The 21,512-nt window shown below is 38.9% G+C and overlaps 1 protein-coding gene across 4 annotated transcripts in view; it reads right to left on the reverse strand.

Moving 5' to 3' along the window:
• Positions 1-21,512, reverse strand: part of ERC2 (ELKS/RAB6-interacting/CAST family member 2) — a 962,898-nt gene that overhangs the window by 523,436 nt on the left and 417,950 nt on the right. For all 4 annotated transcript variants that reach the window (XM_036870128.1, XM_036870127.1, XM_036870130.1 and 1 more), the window contains exons 8-9: positions 9,038-9,175; positions 1,265-1,405 (exon numbers count right to left, since the gene is read on the reverse strand). In XM_036870128.1, coding sequence (XP_036726023.1) covers positions 1,265-1,405; positions 9,038-9,175 — 279 coding nt within the window. The remainder of the gene's footprint in view (positions 1-1,264; positions 1,406-9,037; positions 9,176-21,512) is intronic.

Here is a 21,512-nt window from a genome sequence, read left to right on the forward strand (position 1 = left end):
ATTAGAAGCATATCTATCTATATATTTCTTTTTTTTTTTTTAAGGTGCAAACCCATGAATAACACTTGCGATCTGTGAAGAATGCTGCAAACGAGATAGAAGCTTCTGTGCCTTCTGTTACATACTAACTACAGTAATTACAGATCCTCCAGGATTTACATTCTTTATTTTCATATCAAAGAAATAATCTCTTCTCTAAAAACTAGTGAGCTTAAGTTTTAGAGAATATAAATTTTGCTTCTAAGTTTCCTCAAAATTCCTATTACTCATCAATTGTTCCCTTCTTGGACTCCTAATTTAGACAGTACTTTAATTTGTATAGAATTATCAAAACCCAAGGTCTGAGGTGATACTTTGGAGCTGGGACATATACAACTATGCTGTGATACAACCCAACAGAGCAAAAGGATTGACATGTCATAAAGGAGATAGACATTTTCCACAGACAAAAATAAGTGTGAGGGGACCAGGTGTGGACAATAGCACATATCTCAGAGCTTCGGAGACTGAATAAAAGAATGTGCATTGCTGCTTCTCAAACTTCTCCACCGAAGTATCCCTAAGTAAACTAAAGGGGTTATAGCCATCCCTCAGAATAGGGGTACTCTCCATAACCACCAAACAAAAAATTTCTTTAAAGCATATTGTTTTACATTAAAAAATGCAGGTGAGATTTGTTTTCTGTATCCATGTTTGCGCTAGCATTAAAATACTCTTTCAAATTATTTACCGTAATGTAAAAATGATGTCCCAGAAGAGCAGCCACAATCTATACCTATGTGTCCAGCATGGTACCATATCTCCTAACCTGGGGGTATTGAGTGGTCCATTTGAGAAGCACAGATGAACGTACAGCACCCAACACAAGGATTAGTACATAACAGGCCCTCAGCGAAGTGGAACTATTGTTATTATTATCAATGCTGTTGTTGTTATTGTTATCTCAAACAAGGGGTCATGAGACATTGAAAAAAAATACGGCTTGGAATCCTCCAAGCCGTATGAATACGGTAAGACATCAAGAAAACTTTCAAGGAGCTAAATGGTATGTGGTCAGTAGAGTACAGAAGATATGCACAGAGCATCACTGGATGTAGGGAATTACAGTAAATATTGTTCTTTGAATTCAGATAGCTTTACAAAGCAAAGGTAACTAGGTCCCCCAAGCCTTCACACAGTCCCTCAAACTAAGTCTCTAGTCTCTCAAGGCAACGTGGATATGGGTTTATGAGTACTATCAGTGTGGTTGTTTTTCCAGACTCACCTCTTTTTCAGTCAGTTCAGCTTGTAAAGCGTTGACCTTCTCTTTCAGGTCTTTATTCTCTTTTCGGAATGATTCTATCTCTTCAAGTCTTTCCCGATCATCTCTCTCCCGTTGTTCTTTCAAACGCTCAATTATTCTTTCCTGTGAGGCAATTGCCCAAAAAAAGAGGTGAGAACCGATCAGTGTGCACGCCAAGGCATGCTATGAAAGGAAATAAGAAGAAATACACATAAGAAATGTTCTAGAGGAATCAACAAACACAAGATATTCAAAACTGGGTTTGTGAAGAGAAGCTGTGCATAACAGTATTTGGGAAAGACAGTCAATAAAGCTTTCAGCTTGTTAATCAAAGTTATTTAATATCATAGGGTTGCAAGGGATCTCAATGTTCAAGTTCATGGTGGTACCAGGAAAATTCCAAGAGCAATTCCAGAAGAGGGAGGTTCAGGCACCAAGACCTAAAGTCTTGTATGGGTAAGGGGAAGAGGCAGAACTAACCTCTTGGATCAACCCTCTTTGCTTGGCTTTCCCATTTGATGTCAAAGAACTTTCCTTGGTTTCTGAAGACTCTTCTCACTAGAAAGGGGATCAAAGTGGGGCAGGACCTAGACCCCTCTGGGACTTAGAGCTGGACTCACAGTGAAAACTTGAGACAAAAGAAAGAATAAGCTCTTTATATAAGTGATTTTCCAATGTGTCTGGAGGTGTTTATTTACTTCCACATTTTTTCAATGGTTTCTTGGCAATCAGTAGAGACTCAAAAACATTGCTAGAATTTGAGCAAAGTTCAAACAGCAGCTTCTTTTATTGAGAGGTTGCTACATGCTAGGCACTGTGATATACCCTTCTCATCTAGTCCTCATCACATCTGTGAGATCTGAACCAGTACTTCTGGTAACAGAGTAGTGCAGAGGAAACCCAGGCTCAGAGAGGCTGACTGACTCGTCCAAGGTGATCCAGCTCATAAACAGAAGGCCCACCCTGGCATCCAGGGCTGTCTGAGTCTTAGCCACGCCAAAAAGAACACACTGCCACAAACATACACCTGGAGCCATTCAAGGAGATCTGAGGGTCTGTCTGCCCTTGACTTTTATATTGAAATAAAAACATTACTCTGGTAGACATGTTTTCCAAAAGTGTGAAATCTTACTGATATCAAAATAAGAACCTTTTTTTTTCCCTAAGGATTTTTAAAAAAATTTATTTATTTTTGGTTGCGTTGGGTCTTCGTCGCTGCGCGCGGGCCCTCTCCAATTGCGACGAGCGGGGGCCCCTCCTCACTGTGATGCTCAGGCTTCTCATTGCGGTGGCTTCTCTTGTTGCGGAGCACGGGCTCTAGGCACACGGGCTTCAGTAGTTGTGGCGCACGGGCTTAGTTGCTCCGCGGCATGTGGAATCTTCCCCAAGGGGCTCGAACCCATGTCCCCTGCACTGGCAGGCGGATTCTTAACCACTGCGCCACCAGGGAAGTCCCAGAACCTTCTTTTTTTAAGGAAAATTCTGCTTGGGTAAAATTTAAGTTCGATTTCTGAAACTTGTTTCAAATTACCTAACACATATTTGAATTTCCTTTTGGATGGTCATGTTAAAAAATGTTGGTGCAACGATTCTTAAGAATATTGTCTTTTATATTCTTACAGGTATATAGTACAAGATGATGCCTGATATATAAGACAACTGTAAAACGGTGTTTAATGTAGAGGGAAGTTAGTTTGAACACTTAGCCTGTGATTTAAGTTCCCCCAGGGGAGCAACTGTTCTACCCCAATGACGATAATTTATGTCTAATGCTTTCAAGGGCGAAAAAAGTACCATTGTTGTTTTGTAATTACTCAAAAACACTTTAAAATGAAGTATATTATTACTATAACAGTGGGGGTAGAAATAGAACAAATGAGTCTATTACATTGCCTATATTTGTTTCTTCTTGATTTCAGTTACCGTGCTATTTTACTCTGTCTGTGCCATTGTAGAGTAGATGATTATGTGATTGACAGAAGAAGGAAATGGCCTCAGTGCACGGTAAGTCTCTCAAGGACTTTTAACAATTTCAGCAATGGAGCCCACACTGCCTTTCGCCTGCACTTATTGCAAAAGCCTCACAACTGGTCAACCAGTGAGCAGGCCATCTCCATCCCATCACTTCCACCCCATGGCTGTTGGAGTGATATTTTTAAAGCCCCAAACTGACCATGTCACATCACTATTTAGAAACCTTCCCTGGAATCACTCTGGCCAGAACATAAACATGCATTTATTCTCACTAGGCACCCTTTGCTTGGTTTTATTGCATGTCCACTCTCTCAGCCTAGCTTTCCAAAAGGCAACAGTCAAATCTTATGAATCTCTTAACCCAGGGCTGGGCAAACTGTCTGGCATACAACAGGCAATTAAAAAGGCTGATGGAAGGAAAAAAATTCAAATTAGGGATCATCCTGTCTTCAAAGGAAGGGGAATTAAGTATGCATGTTAACATCCAGAAGGTGTCAGAGTCACTTGGAAATTAGGTTGATTTGCTCTAAGCTCTTGTACTATTGACTGGGCATCGATGACAAAGAAAATCAGCAAGCAGTATAATGTTTTTAAGTGTTATTGATGATTCAATACTGCAAAATATTTCTCCGTCAATCACAAAACTAATTTAACTGTCAGCCGCGCAGGGCCAGATGTCAAAAACATGTGTTAAAAGGTCCTAATATGCCATGATCTACTTGATTAACAACCAACTTGCAGAAATTCCAACAATGTGTTCTTGTTTTAGTCTTATTTGCATTGGCAAGTGTTCCTTGCGCACCCATCTGGCTCCGCACAGGTCTAATCTATTTGTGCTTTATCGCTGGGTGGGAACCACATTGCAGTGGCCTGCAGCTCTGCTATCCGGCTTTCTCAACTGCTTATCTGCTACGTGGCCACAGCAAGGCTTGGCGAGACCAGCTTTATAAATACTGCGGGTTCCTTGAGCTTCTGTGTGTCATTCCTAGACACACAGAAGTCCTACTCAATCTTAACTCACCAAGCAGCATTATTTATTTATTTATTTTTACACACTCTGGATATTTGAATAAGTTCCCAGAAATTAAAAGGAATAATCCAAGTGAAATGGTGAATAGTGCCTAATGGGTTCTATTCATCAGCCAAAGGACAGCAAATAATTAAATGCTCTTATAAGTTCACGATTTTTAATTAATCATTTTATCTTTTGCCCCATGTCTTGTTGCAGAGGATCTGTCCACTTACATGTGGATAAAAATGGAACTTGTGAGGGAAAGGCTATTAAAAGAGATTGCATTGTCAAACACACAAAGAACAGAACATTTAAGTTTTAGTCCCATTCCATCACCCATGAGCTGAGTGGCCTTGGGGAGGCAATAAAGTCCCAGCTAAGGGCTAACTTAGAGACAGCAGAAGTGGCTTCCCAGAGTGCTGGGTTGAGAAGTTAACTGGTGCCACGGTTGATTAACGATGTCCGCCCAGGGCCCACAGATGAGGAACAGTGCTGCACACGTCCCAGATTTGCATTTCTGGGCATGTCATTTTACCTCACTGAGCCCACTTCCCATATTTAAAATGAAAGAGCATGGATTTACTGTTCCTCAAAGTGTGGTCTTCCAAACACTTGCATCAGAATCACTGCGCATGCTTGTTAAAAAACAAAGATTCCGCAGAGCAGAGCCCACAGCAGAGCACTGAATCAGAATCACTAGGAAATGGGACCCAGGAAACCGTATTTTAAGACACTCTGTAGATGATAAGATTATTTTTAGATACAGATAGAAGTCTGATACCCACCGGAATAAATAATTAAAATAAATCTACTATTCTTTGTCCCATGATAGAGAACTTTGCCAGTTCCTATCCAATGTTTTTGTCTGTGTTTTTCAAATACACTAATGCTCTGATTTTTGGCACCTTTCGAAAATTCTCTCTGTGTTTGCTTTTATTCTTCATCAGGTGAAAGGCTAAAAATCAGAGGCAAACAGGGTTTGGAAACTAACAGCTCATGGGCCACAGCTGGTCCAAAGAGCTATTTTGTTTGGCTTGAGCATCATATTATAAAATTGAACTTGAATATTTTGCGGTAAGTCAAAGACGCTCCATCTTGCCATAGTCATCAGCAGTCCCTACTGCTTAACACCAAACCCACTTCCTTCATTTTTGCTCCCTGCATGGCCCTTCATGGCATCTAAGTTCTCAACTGCGCATCTATGGTCCAGTACAGATTTCACATGCCTGAGATTGTGGATCAGCAAACTGAATAATTATTGTCAAGGTAATTCCAAAAGATTTCGAGGAATTTAGAGGTCAGCTAGTTTAAATGCACATTTTGAAGATAAGTTACTGAGATGCCCTGAGAGGAGAAGAGGCTTGCCCCACATGATGCAGTTATCAAGTAGTGGGGACAGTTTGATGGGGCTAGACTCCCACAGACCTCAGCTTTCCTTCCTGAACATCTCCTCAGTCTCAAAGGAAGTACTTAAGTAAAGGGAGTAGTTTCAGGTATGAGAATTGTTTTGGGATTTAAACTAGAATAAATCAAATCTTAGTAGGGGGGAAAAGGATAAAATGCTGCCAAGAATACATGATATGGAAATGTATATGGTATAAGTTTATTTCTGTATATTTGGAGAAAGAAATCAAGGGTACAAATGGACTGACATCGTATCACTCAAAAACTGCAAAAGGGATACATGATTATTAATAGTTTTTGAAACAACATTCCTTTATTCAAATTTTACAAACAAAATTACTACAAGAAAGTTTTGAGGGACTTCCCTGATGGCGCAGTGGATAAGAATCCACCTGCCAATGCAGGGAACACAGGTTTGAGCCCTGGTCCAAGAAGATCCCACATGCTGTGGAGCAACTAAGCCCGTGCTCCACAAATATTGAGCCTGTGCTCTAGAGCCCGCAAGTCACAACTACTGAGCCTGCACACCACAACTACTGAGACTGCGTGCCACAACTACTGAAGCCCGCATGCCTAGAGCCCGTGCTCCACAACAAGAGAAGCCACCGCAGGGGGAAGCCCGCGCACTGCAACAAAGAGCTCCTGCTTGCCACAACTAGAGAAACCCCATGCGCAGCAACGAAGACCCAAAACAGCCAAAAAAGTTTTGGTACTAAATTCTTGAAAATTGTAAAAAGAATATATTTCCCTGAAAAGTCATCTTATTTATTCTTATGTTTCCACATAAAATTTTGTATCTTATTTATAATTTAATGTTAAAGTTATAATCTTATAATTTTAATAGGAACATTAAGACTATCTAGGCATAGAATTATGGCTCCTTTTTTTACCTTCTATATTTTTAGCATAGAGAAGTGGTTCTTAGACTACAGTATATATCACAATGACCTAGGGAGCTTGCCAAAGTGCAGACTTCTAGGCACTACTCAAGGTTCTGATTCAGTAGGTATACATGGGGCCTAATAATTATATTTTCAACAGACGACTCCTGGTGATTCTGAAGTAGAGTTCAGAGAAGACTTCTTTAAGATTCGCTGACTTGTGGAACCAGTGGGCTATTTAATCTAATTCTCCCATCCTACAAATGGGAAATTTGAGGCCCTGGGAGAGAGAGTTATTTGTCAAGGTCACCCAGTTAGTTAGTGGCAGAGCTAAGACTGAGCACACTACACACACTCTGCACAGTATGAGTCCTACAAAAGTGCCCAGAGAATGAACGAACTAACTTAACTAGAATGAAATGGGCTAGAAATCATTTTAGGAATCGGTAAACATCAGAATGACCTATTTGCCTAATAGATTTTGTTCATTCTTTTAATCAAAATAATCCTTTTAAATGTCAGTCAGAACAAAACCCTCCAAATGGCTTCCTATCCCCTTCGGAGTGAAAGTCAAAATTTTTCATCCTTTCTCACAGGGGCTTCAAGGGATACTCTTTCCCCCCTCCCCCTCCCACTCTGCACTTGCTCTCCCCTCCAGTACATTCTCCCTCCAGAAGTGCTCATGGTTCATCCCCCACTTTCCTCAAATGCCCCCTTCTCAGTAAGACCCTCTACCTGGCCATTTCACCCCAGCACTCCCTGTACCCTCTTCTTGCTTTCTTCTATGGAAATTATTACCCTCTGAAGTCCCATGTGTTTTACTTACTTAATTATTGTCTGTGTCTCCTCAGTCCCATTAGAATCTAACCTCCACGAGAGCTAGGATTTTCACCCATTCTCTTCTCTACTGGACCCCCAGTACCCACAGCAGTGCCTGTCATATGGTGGCGACTCACTCCATCAACACCCGCTGAGCACTCCCCCATGCAGGTATTGTGCTAGGCACTGGGGGAAGGTAAGCTAACACACACAAATAACACATATATAGGGGTATGTTGCTCAGGCTTGGAGTCTAGCAGAGAAGACCAATTAATCACATTAAAACAGATAAATGAACAATTAAGATTGTGACAAGAGCTCTGGGAAATTCACAGTGTTCATGAGAACATAAGAGAGGATTTTACCTAGGAGGCTTCCCTGAGGAAATGATTGATAATAATAATAACAGCTATAACTTATTATGCCTATTATTCTCAACACTTTCCATATATTAATGCATTTTCTCCTCAACATATTCCACTAAAGTAGGTACTATTATTATCCTCTTTTACAAATGATAAAACTGAGAAAGCGAGAGGTTAAGTAACTTGTCCAAAGTAGTACGTGTCAGACCTAGGATTTGAACCCAAGCAGTCTGACTCCAATGTCCACATTCTTGACTACTGTGCAATACAGCTTCTCAGGAAGCTGAGCTCTCCGAAGAAGAGGAATTAAGTCTGCAGAGAGTAAAGAACATTCTAGGCTCAGTAATAGCATGTGCAAAGTGTCTGAGGCAGAAGGGAACAATGGTGCACTTAAAAACCTAGAAGGCCGGGACTTCCCTGGTGGCACAGTGGTTGAGAATCCGCCTGCCAATGCAAGGGGCACGGGTTCGAGCCCTGGTCCGGGAAGATCCCACATGCCACGGAGCAACTAAGCCCGTGTGCCACAACTACTGAGCCTGCACTCTAGAGCCTGCAAGCCACAACTACTGAGCCCACATGCCCCAACTACTGAAGCCCGCACACCTAGAGCCCATGCTCTGCAACAAGAAAAGCCACCGCAATGAGAAGCCTGAGCACCGCAGCAAAGAGTAGCCCCCGCTCGCCGCAACTAGAGAAAGTCTGCACGCAGCAACGAAGATCCAACACAGCCAAAAATAAAAATAAATAAAATAAATTAATTTAAAAAAAAACCCAAAAGGCCAGTATGCCTAGAGCACAAAGAATGAGGGAAGAGAGATGGGGGATGAGGTTGGAAAAGGAGGAAGGAAAGATGGAAGGAAGGAAAGATGGGAGGAAGGGAGGGAGGGAGGGGAGGAGAGGGGGGAGGGAAGAAGAGGGGAGAGGAGGGGAGGGGAGGGAAGTGAGGCAGGCAGAGAAGTGGCTGGTCAGATAAGAGCCAAAGCAGATGAAGGGACGGACCCTATGGGTGAGGTTAAAGATTTCAATATTTATCATCCTAAAAACAATGACAAGGTAGTGAAGGTTTTTAATCAGGGACAAGGGTGATGTGACCAGGTATGCATTTCAAAAAGACACCTTTGGCTTCAGTGTGCCAAGTCTACTGCAAAGGGCGAGCACGGGAGTGCGAGGCCCAGCTGGGACTAGGCTTAGTGTGGGTGCATGGAGAAAAACAAGCACATTGAAATGCATTTGGATCATTTCCTCCCAACCATGTTTCCCTAAATCCTGATACCCCCGCTAATTTTTAGTCCAAGCTTACCTTCTCTGACAAAGCCTCCTCAAGCGTCGCCAGTGCAGTATCCGTATTACTGGAATCAGTCTGCAAGGACTTCACTCTGTCTTTCAGATTGGTCAGTTGCTTGTCTTTATCCCTAAGTTGTTCTTGCAAGTTTTCAATCTGAAAGTAAAGATCACCATATTTAATGCACATTTTATTACATATTCAGTGCCTAGGTCCCTGAAGTGGACCTATCTAAAAAAAAAAAAAAAAAAAAAAGACCCAAGATTATGGAAATTGTCAGTATTATGAAGTTACACTTTGACTCAGAATCAAGGCCATTTTGATGAGACCTTCTTTCTTCCATGTAATTCAACTTCGTGTTTAAATGGCAATACAGATGAGCAGAATATCTCCCTCCATGCAAATGCAAGCCCTTCAGACATGTAAGCACTATTATTTCTATCTATTTCTACCTCTTTCACCAGCCCTTTAAGTCTCAAGTCCATAAGCCTAATCTTGGTGCAGTGAATCAGAGAAACACATATTCAGGATTCCTTTATTCAATGAACAGACACGTACTGGGTGCTCATTCTGCACTGAGCACCATGTCAGTATATGGCAGAACCTATGTAGTCATTCACTCACTCCTTTATTCAGTATTAAACTTTGTGATATGCCAAATGTTGTCAAGTGGCTGTTTCAAAGTAACCACATGAAAAGCCAAGTAGGTTATCACCAGTAGACTGTTAATGGGAAGAACCTGTGATATAAATCAAATGTAACAAGTACTAAACACTCCATCTGGCAAATAAGTCATGTGCTGGCAACCAACCAGCCACTTTTATCCACTATCTGCAGCCTGAAATAAACACACCAAATAGCCGATTGTAACGCCTGCCCAGGAGCAACAGCAAGGACCTTCTCTTGGGCATTGCGTACATTATCATTCATGTTTTTATTCTCTGCTTTCAAACCATGTATTTCTTATCTAAGGATTAAAAAAAAGTCCCACTGTACAAACAATTTATTCATATTAAGGGTTTTAAATTGACAAGGAAAAAAAGCAGTACAACTCTAAGATAAGTCCATTTAAAATATTTGTATTCTGCACCCAGGCTTTCTCAGGAAATCATTCCAAATGCATGTTTCACAATGTGTGACTCAGACAAATTTGGGGATTACTTGATTCACGTAGCATGAATCTGGAATGGCAATACAAATAATGACAAGAGTAGAAGCAGTAATGAGGAGGAGGAAGGTTGACAGTGGAGATGGCAGCAGTAGCAGCATCAAAATAGCTCTGAATGCAAAGATAACGACCCTGCTGACCCTCAATCTGAGGACAGAGGACGTGGCTAATTTTTCCAATGATTAAAATAGATGTGGCCTAATGGAGATGGACATTTCCTCCTTCCATTCTTCCCACCTTCCATTCTTCCCACCTTCCTTTGCTCCTTCCTTCTTTGTTTTATTTTTCCCTTTCTCCTCCCCCTTCCTTCTTCTCCTTCCTTTTTTTGCCAATGTATTTTTTAATAAGACATGTTTTCTGCCTTGAGACACACATCCTGGTTTGGGGAAATAATTAACCTTCTCCTTCATCAAAATGCATTGTATTCCTATTCAGCTACCACTGTAAGAACTGTCCCTCCATGCAAAACACAGGAACTCAAAAGGTATAATCATCTGCAGTCAGAACAAAGGCTCCCTCCTTTCCAGACAAGTGTTCATGGGGTTACACAACACAATAAGCAAATATATGAGTGAGCAAAAATATGGATGGTTACATATCAGAATGTAGTCATTACATAGAAGAAACCAGCAGCTGAGAGGACTGACTCTTGAGAGAGTGTGTGTTATTATTTTGAGTACACTCACACCCACATTTGTGTACACACGTGTGCAAATCCATGGTGGCTCCAAGCAAACTGATTAAGTTCCCCGTGTTCACCCTGCGAGGCAGTGCCCTGGACAGAAGAAAGAGGACTTTCTCTCAGGGCATCAACCCTGGTGTAGTGGCATCACTGATTTCAAGGGACTTCGGGAGCTGCAAATAGAGGCTAAAGAAGACTGCTGTGAGACTCCCTGGGGCCTCCTCAATTACTGGGGAGATTAAGGATGTTGAGGGTCAGTGGTCCAAGGAATACTCAGGTAGGAGATAAGAGCTGGAGAAACGTGGGCTGGTGAGACACAGGAGTGACATAGCTATTATCTCACATCTAAGAGCTCAGCAGAAGAGCCAATTATACCACAGACAAGATTGAAAAATAGAGCTGGAACTGGAGACATTTATAGAGGTAGGGATACACCACTTTAAAAATGTTGCACAAAGATCACCAAGAATGATTCTTAATAAACACAAGGTAGAGACCAGGGTGGGGAACATAGCCTCTTGTGTAAATAAAAAATAAGCCTATAAATAGATACATATACACAGCTATTAATATAAAATTTTTTTCTGGAAAAAAAATTCACAAGAAATTTTAATAGTGTTTAACTTTGGGGGAAAGGGTCTAGGGTACAAGACTGTGGAAGAGGCCTTCTGTTTATTGTTTTTGAACATTTCTGTAGTTCTCTGCTTGAATTTTCTAACCATGTGGGTTTTATTCAATTTTAATGCCAACCAAGATTATCTGGTTGGTAAAATTACGCGTAATTTTTAGTTTATATTTGTATATAAAAATTTAAACCATTATGCAAGTATTTAAAATCATGTTTGCATACAACTGATAACTAAGTAGAAATCGGAGAATGAGAAGGAAAAAGAGTAGAATGTAAAATCATATGACATTTCTTTGTAAAAAGAGAAAATTCTAGCACAGAACAACAACAACAACAAAATATATATATGGAACTCACTAAAATATTATTTGGCAGTGGTATGACTGATGATTTTACTTTTCTTCTTTATACTTTACTGCATCTGCCAGCTTGTTCTCCTTGAACATAACAGACAGAATAAAAGATATTTAAGACCAACTACAAAATATAAGAATGGTTCTTTAAATGTGTTTTGAACAGTAAGTTTGTGCTTTTTAAAAGGACTCATTGTAAAAGGAAATATTCCTTTGTTACTCCAAGGAGGACTCAATTCTTAAAATTTTAAATTTAGGAGACTGGAGCAAATGTAAAATTCTGTAGCTTTTAAAAAAATATTTTGCAGCTTTCTAATATTTGTAAATTATTAACAACATTTACAAGAAAAAAAGTAGAAACTTTTCTTCAAAGGGTGAGGTTGTACTAGGTTGAAATAGCAGGCAATGAAAAATAAGCAAATTGAAAACCAGGGTTTAAGATTGGGGATGGAAAGTGAGGATTCTGTGAGAAATTCCACATGCTGCAAAAAACTGAATCCACCTAAGCAACATAGTCAACTCACTGGTCACTGGGACGTGATAAAATGAGAGATGGGCCTGAGCACAGGGTTGTCCTTGCCTTTGAACTGAGCTGCCTTTTCATCACAGCTGAGCAGACTCAGCAGGAGCCAGTTCTGCTGAAGTGGTACCTGCACCTCTCAGAGGAGACCACTGGAGAGGGGACAGGGGTCAGGGAGAGCTCAGGCCCTGGAGGTCACCAGGCTGCCCTAATCCTAATGGCTTCAGACTGACTTCTGTAGCTCCAGGCCTGCCAAGCCTGAGAAGGGGTAATGACAAGAGGGAGTTTTTTTAGTGAGTTTTCACACAAATGCAGCCCTCAGTGGAAGAGTTGTCATTGACTAAACAGCAGCAGCCTCCTTTACTCCACATTTGCTCGCCTCCCATCTGGTCTCCTATAATGCAGATCTGACTGAATGACTTCCTTTCTTAGAACTCTTCAACTGCTCCCCCATTGCCTCCAGATAAAGCCCAAACTCCCTGACATCATACATGAGGCCCTTCACGGGAAGGCTCACCTGGTCCTCCACTATCCCCAGCCTTACCCCAGCCTTGCCAAACCACTCCTGCTATCTCCCAGGACCAGGCTTTCTCATAGCCTCTCCATCTTTGCCTATTCGTTTCTTCTGCTTGGGAGTTTCTTCTCATCCCAATTTTTTACCCTAGTCCTACTCAAATATTTAGGTATCAACATATTCCTCACCTCCTCCAGGAAGCCTTCTCTGTCCATAACACCCACTCTGGCCCAGGCTAAGTCTCCTACTTTTCACACACTTTTAAAATCACCTCTTTACTTGTCTCTTTACAATGTGGCTGTGAGTTCCATTAAGACAAGAATTCTGTCATACTCACTGTTGTATTTCTGGCCATAGCACCCAACTGTGTTGGCAATACCACATATTCACTTATTAAATGAATGAAAGAACAATGGAAGGAACCCTAAAGAGAGTGTCTTGTATGAAAGGAAGAGACCAGAGCATGTGATAGCTGAGTCCCTTCAGTTCTTAGATCCTACAAAGAAGAAAAAGCATGGAGAAGCTCCATATTTAGCCAGAGTACCTAAAACATGCTGAAGCATCTTTATGCTTTCAAATATTACCCAAAGGTATCTTTTTGGCTGTTTTCTTTATAGAGTTCTGAGATTTGCTTACTTAAAAAAAAATTTTCTTTTCTCCATATCACATATCTCTGTAGTTTCTGTTATCCAAATCTAGGGTATCAGTCAAACCTTTCAGCTGAATCAACAAAAACAACACAGTCTGGTTTAAGCAGAAAAGGAGGAGGATTTACAAACCACCAGCAGTACTGGAGAACCAGGATTGGGGAAAATAACCCAGAACAATGCCCATAGTTTTGATGCGACTGGTCTAGTGCAGACACTATTGCCCCAGCTGCAGAATACCAGAAACTGAGATTTACAGCACAAACCCAGCTGCCATGGACCACTGAACACCACCACTAGCCCTGTAGCTGTGCAGTGCCATGGCCTCAACCTTACAGGCTCTGCAGCAGAGAGCGCGTCACATTCTCAACATTCCAGCAACTCTGGGGCAGCTACATCTAATGAGCAGAGCCAGGGTGGGGTACACAGCCCAGCTGCAAAGGAGGCTGAGAAACCAAGTGTTGACATTTTCACCTTCCATCAGGAAAGGTCCTTCGTAAGATCAGAAGAGAGTTCAAAATATGGGTAGCCAAACAAAAAAGAAAGAAAGAAAGAAAAAGAACCCATATCTACCTACCTAGGGAGAGCGTGTTTGTTAGCTCCTGAACCTGGAAACTGAACCGTCCTGAAACAAATTTCTCTCAACTGTCTCTCTCTCTCAAGTTCCTATACGTATATAAAGCTAAGATTTGACTTAGACACTTGTCCAAATGTGGTCCATGCAACTCTTTGTTGCCAGTCTATGATAAGATAACTACAAAAATCGAGAGTGCCTATGTATCACACCAATATTCAAGAACAAGACTGATGGACTTGTCACCGTGAGCAGTGTATAGACAAATTGAGATGTTTCTGAACGCATGAGTCACATGTGGCCAGAACCGCACAATGATCATACACAGTAGGACCGCATATTGTTCCACGACAAATTAGATATTTTAAAAAAGAAACAGGTAGCTTGGGAAGCATGAATTTACAGGCCTGCAAATCTCTCATAATGCTTCAGAAATACCTTTTCTTTTTTTTATTGTGGTAAAATACATACAGCAAAGAATTTGCCATCTAACCCATTTTTAAGTGTATACTTCAGCAGCAGTGTAGTATTAAATACCTTCATAATGTTGTACAACCAACACCGTCAACCACCTCTAAAACTCCATCTTATAAAACTGAAACTACCCATTAAATGATAACTTTCCATTCCCCCTACCCCCAGCCCCTGGCAACCACCATTCTACTTTCTGCATCTACAATTTTGAGTACTCTGAGTACCTGATACAAGTAGAATCATATAGTGGTTTTTGTGTAATTGGCTTATTGCACTTAGAATAATGTCCTCAAGGCTCATCCAGAGCATACATCAGGATTTCCTTCCTTTTTTAATACTGAATAACATTCCATTGTATGTATATACCACATTTTGCTTATCCATTCATCTGCTGATGGATACATGGGTTGATTACACATTTTAGCTATTGTGAAAAATGCTGCTATGAACATGAGTGTACAAATACCTCTTTGAGACCCTATTTTCAATTCTTTTGGTTATATGCTCAGAAGCAGAGTTGCTGGATCATACGGTTGTTCTACTTTTAATTTTTTGAGGAACCACCATACTGTTTTCCACAGTGGCTGTACCACTTTACATGCCCACCTACAGTATATAAGGGTTTCAATTTTCCCACATCCTGCCCACCATTTATTATTTTCTGGTTTGTTTTTGATAGTCGCCATCCTAACAGGTGTGAAATAGTATCTAATTGTAGTTTTGATTTGTATATCTAATTGTAGTTTTTATTTGTATTTCCCCAGTGATTAATGATGTTGTGTGATCTTTTAATGTGCTTACTGGCCATCTGTATTTCTTTAAAATGTCTCTCCAAGTCCTTTGCCAATTTTTAAATCAAGTTGTTTGATTTTTGTTGTTGAGTTTCAGAATTTCTCTCTATATTCTGCATATTATTTCCTTATCAGATATATAATTTACAAGTATTTTCTCCCATTCTATGGGTTGCCTTTTCACTCCGCTGATACTGTCTTTGGATGCACAATTTTTAAATTTTTTCATGAAATCCAATTTGTTTACTTTTTCTTTCATTGCCTGTGCCTTTGGTGTTATAATCAAGACATCACTGCCAATCCAGTGTTGTGATGCTTTTGATCCATATTTTCTTCTAAGAGTTTTAGGTCTTACATGTAGGTCTTTGATCCATTTTGAGTTAATTTTTGTATATGGCATCAGGTAAAAGTCCAACTTCATTCTTTTGCATATGGATATCCAGTTTTTTCCCAGTACCATTTGTTGAAAAGACTCCTTTCCCCACTGAATGGTCCTGGCACCCCTGTCAAAAATCATTTGACCATATATGTGAGGGTTTACTTCTGGACTCTCCATTCATGGTCTGTGTTTGTGCCAGTACTACACTGTTTTGAATATAATAACTTTGCAGGAAGTTTTGAAATCAGAAAGTGTGATTTCTTCCAGCTTCATTCTTCATTTTCAAGACTGTTTTGGCTATTCAGGGTCCTTTGAGATTCCATATGAATTTTTTTCTTTTTTGTTTTTTAACATCTTTATTGGAGTATAACTTCTTTACAATGGTGTGTTAGTTTCTGCTTTATAACAAAGTGAATCAGCTATACATATACATATATCCCCATATCTCCTCCCTCTTGCATCTCCCACCCACCCTCCCTATCCCACCCCTCTAGGTGGTCACCAAGCACCGAGCTGATCTCCCTGTGCTATGTGGCTGCTTCCCACTAGCTATCTATTTTACATTTGGTAGTGTATATATGTCCATGCCACTCTCTCACTTCATCCCAGCTTACCGTTCTCCCTCCCCGTGTCCTCAAGTCCATTCTCTATGTCTGCGTCTTTATTCCTATCCTGCCCTTAGGTTCTTCAGAACCTTTTTTGTTTTTTAGATTCCATATATATGTGCTAGCATACAGTATTTGTTTTTCTCTTTCTGACTTACTTCACTCTGTATGACAGTCTCTAGGTCCATCCACCTCACTACAAATAACTCAATTTCGTTTCTTTTTATGGCTGAGTAATATTCCATTGTATATATGTGCCACATCTTCTTTATCCATTCATCTGTCGAAGGACACTTAGGTTGCTTCCATGTCCTGGCTATTGTAAATAGAGCTGCAATGAATATTGTGGTACATGACTCTCTTTGAATTATGGTTTTCTCAGGGTATATGCCCAATAGTGGGATTGCTGGGTCGTATGGTAGTTCTATTTTTAGTTTTTTAAGGAACCTCCATACTGCTCTCCATAGTGGCTGTATGAGTTTACATTCCCACCAACAGTGCAAGAGGGCTCCCTTTTCTCCACACCCTCTCCAGCATCTATTGTTTGTAGATTTTTTGATGACGGCCATTCTGACCGGTGTGAGGTGATACCTCATTGTTTTGATTTGCATTTCTCTAATGATTAGTGATGTTGAGCATCCCTTCATGTGTTTATTGGCAATCTGTATATCTTCTTTGGAGAAATGTCTATTTAGGTCTTCTGCCCATTTTTGGATTGGGTTTTTTTTGGATATTGAGCTGCATGAGCTGCTTGTAAATTTTGTAGATTAATCCTTTGTCAGTTGCTTCATTTGCAAATATTTTCTCCCATTCTGAGGGCTGTCTTTTCATCTTGTTTATGGTTTCCTTTGCTGTGTAAAAGCTTCTAAGTTTCATTAGGTCCCATTTGTTTATTTTTGTTTTTATTTCCATCTCTCTAGGAGGTGGGTCAAAAAGGATCTTGCTGTGATTTATGTCATAGAGTGTTCTGCCTATGTTTTCCTCTAAGAGTTTGATAGTGTCTGGCCTTACATTTAAGTCTTTAATCCATTTGGAGTTTATTTTTGTGTATGGTGTTAGGGAGTGTTCTAATTTCATTCTTTTACATGTAGCTATCCAGTTTTCCCAGCACCACTTACTGAACAGGCTGTCTTTTCTCCATTGTATATTCTTGCCTCCTTTATCAAAGATAAGGTGACCATATACCATAGAAATTATCCCTGAAAGTATGGTCTTTTGGCATTGGCTCTTTTTCACGCAGTATGATTCTTTGGAGATCCAGCCAAGTTGTTATGTTTACCAATAATCTATTCATTTTTATTGCTAACTAGTATTCCATGGTATGGATACATCAGCTTGGTTAACCATTCACCTATCTAAGGACATTGGATTTTTTCCAGTTTTTAGTTACTACAAATAGGCAACTATAAACATTCATGCACTAGTTTTTTCCATGAACATAAGTTTTCTTTTCACTGGGATAAGTGCTGCCAGAGTACAACTGCTGGGTCTTATGAGAGTTGTAATTTAGCTGTAAAAGAAACTGCCAAACTGTTTTCCAGAGTGGCTGCACCACTTATACTTGCTTTCACAGAACAGAAAGGCCAATTTATTACCCTTTCTTTCTATAGTTCATGCCTTTAATATCAATTCTATGAACTTGTTACCTAGCCCTACATTCTGAAGATTTTATCCTATAGTTTTTCTCACAAATTTATAGTTTTATGTTTTACATTTAAGTCCATGATCTACTTTGAGTTAATTTTGCATAAGGTGTGAGATTTAGGTTAATGTTCATTTTTATTGTCTATGGATGTTCAATTGATCCAGCAACATTTGTTAAAAAAAAGGCTATCCTTCCTTCACTGAAATGTTTTTGCACCTTTGCAAAATATCAGTTAAGCATATTTGTGTGGGTGTATTTCTGGGTTCTCTGTTCTGTTCCACTGATTTCTGTCTCTGTCTCTCTAATAATACAACACTCTCTTGATTACTGTACTTATATTGTAAGAGTTAATACCAGTAAAGTGATATTTCCTACCTTATTCTTTTTTTCAAAGAATGCTTTAGTTAATCTAGGGCTTGTGTCTTTCCGAAAAATTTTTATAATAAGCTTGTCTACTTCAATAAAAACCCTGGATGGAAGTTTGATAGAAATTTCATTTATCCTACAGCTCAGTTTTGGGAGAATTGACACCTTTACTATGTTGAGTCTTTCAAACCATGAATACAGTGCAGATCTCATTTGTTTAGGTCTTCTTTGATTTTTTTCATTAACATTTTGTTAATTTCAGCATGCAGAACCTGTACATGTTTTGGTAAGTTCATATCTAAGTATTTCATTTTCTTTGGAGTTATTATAAATGGTATTATGTTTCTAATTTTAGCTTCCACATATTCATTGTTAGCTTATACAAATGTAGTTAATTTCTGTGTGTTCAGTTAAGTCTCAGGATACAGGACAACACACATGAGAGATAGTGGTCTGTAGTTTTGTTCTGGAGGGTTTTTCTTTGTTTTTGCTTTTTTTTTTTTTAATATTATTTTTCTGTTTTGGGTGTCAAGGTAATACTGGCCTTATAAGTTAGTTGGAAAATATTCCCAGATCCCTTTTTCAGCAAGAGATTAAGTAAAATTAGTGTTAATTCTTTAACTATTTGGTAAAAATCTCCAGTGAAACTATCTGGGCCTGGAAATTTCTTTTTCAAGAGCTTTTAAATTACAAATTCAACTTATTTGTTATAAGATTATTCATGTTATCCATTTCATCTTGGTTGAGTCTGGTAGTTTGCAGTTTTTGAGGAACTGGACCATTTCCTCTAAGCTATCAAATTTATGACTATGAAGTTGTAATATTCCTCTCTCAACTCTTTAATGACTACAGAATCTATAATGGTGTCTCTTGTTTCATTTCTGATATTGTTGATTGGTACCTTCTCTCTTACCTTTTTATCAATTTTATTGATTTTTTTTTCAAAGAAGAAGCTTTCAATTTTATTGATTTTCTCTATGTTTTCTGTGTTTTCAATTTTATTTCTGCTCTGTATTTATTATTTCCTTACTTATACTTGTTTTGGGTTTATTTTGTTCTTCTTTTACTGGTTTACTGAGGTAGGAACTCTGACTATTCATTTGCTACCCTTCCTATTTTCTAATGTAAGTATTTAACCCTATAAATTTCCTTCTCAGCACTGCTTTAGCTGCATTCCACAAATTCTGATATGTTGTAGTTTCATTTCCATTCAGTTATATGTATATTTTTTCTTTGAGACTTCACTTTTGAAGCATGGATTATTATCTATTTAGCATCTGTGAACCATGAATTATTTGTAGATTCTCTTCTCTATTACTGAATTCTAGTTTGATTCTAGTATTGTCATAGGGCATATTCTATGAATTAAATTCTTTTAACTATGTTGAGGTTTGTTTTACCACTCTGCATATGGTCTATCTTGGTGAATGTTACATGCATACTTGAAAGTAATGTATAATCTGCAGTTGTTGGGTGGAGTGTACTATATATGTCAAATAGCTCTTGTTAGTTGATAGCTGTTCAGTTCTTCTATATCTTTGCTAATTCCTGTATTTAGTTCTATCAATTGTTGATAGTGGGGTGCTGAAGTCCCCAACTAATATTGTGAATTTGTCTATTTCTCCTTTCATTTCTATGTGGTTTTAGTTCATATATTTTGAAGCTCTTTTAGCTGGTGCATACACATTTAGATTTGCTGTCTTCTTGGTAGATTACTTCTTTTATTATTATATGTCACCTATTGTCCCTGGTGATTTTCTTTGCTGTTAAATCTACTTTTTCCAATATTAATATAGCCATTCCTCCTTTTAAAAAATTTGTCTTAACATGATATCTTTTTCAATTCTTTTACTTTCAACTTACCTATGACACTGTGTTTGAAGTGAATTTCTTATAGACAGTATATAGTTGTGTCACACTTTTGTTGTTGTTATTGCTGTTGTTGAATCCACTTTGGCAATCTCTGTATTTTAATTGGTATATTTTGACCATTTATATAAAGTAATTATTGATATGTTAGGGCTTACTTCTGCTATTTTATCATTTGTTTTCTGTTCACTTCCTTGGTTTCTCATTCCTCTGTTTCTCTTTCCTGGCTTTCCTGAGAGCTACCTGAAGTATTTTTAGGATTTCACCTTCAATTATTTAAACAATTTTTGAGTATATAGTTTTGCATATTTTCTTAGAAATTGCCATATGTGGTGCAATTTACATATGCAACATGTCACAACCTACTGATATAAATGTTTTACCATTTCAAATGGAGTATTGAAATTGTACTTCCATTAAGGTCCTTTTACCTTACCCATTTTTAATATACAGTTATCAAATTATTTCCTTTATATACATTGAGCACAACAGATACTGTTAATGATTTTTGCTTCAACCATCAAATATGATTCTAAAAACTTAAAAGAGAAAGATGGTCTATTACATTCAGTTCTATTTTCTTCCATTCCACTGTTCTTCCTTCTTTTCTGAAGTGCTAGTCCTTCTTCTGTTATCATTTCCTTTCTTTTTAGAGAGCTTTCTTTAGTCTTTCTTTAAGGATATATGTGCTAGTCTGTTGGTGGGAATGTAAGTTGGTGCAGCCACTGTGGGAGACAGTATGGAGGTTCCTCAGAAAACTAAAACTGGAATTACTCTATGATCCAGCAATCCCACTCCTGGGCCTATATCCAGACAAAACTATAATTCAGAAAGATACATGCACCCCTATGTTCATAGCAGCACTATTCACAATAGCCTAAATGTCCATTGACAGGTGAATGGATAAAGAAGATACAGTATATATATACAATGGAATACTACTCAGCCATAAAAGAGAACCAAATATTGCCATTTGCAGCAACATGGATGCAACTAGAGATTATAATATTAAGTAAGTCAGAAAGAGAAAGACAAATACATATGATATCACTTACATGTGGAATCTAAAATATGACACAAATGAACCTATCTATGAAACAGAAAGAGAACCATGGACATAGAGAAAAGACTGGTGGTTGCCAAGGGGGAGGAGATTGGGGAAGAAATGGAGTGAGAGGTTGGGGTTAGTAGATGTAAGCTTTTGTATACAGAACGGATAAACAACAAGGTCCTACTGTATAGCACAGAGAACTTCATTCAATATCCTATGATAAACCA

Source organism: Balaenoptera musculus, chromosome 11 (assembly GCF_009873245.2).
Source record: "Balaenoptera musculus isolate JJ_BM4_2016_0621 chromosome 11, mBalMus1.pri.v3, whole genome shotgun sequence".
Classification (NCBI taxonomy): Eukaryota; Metazoa; Chordata; class Mammalia; order Artiodactyla; family Balaenopteridae; genus Balaenoptera; species Balaenoptera musculus.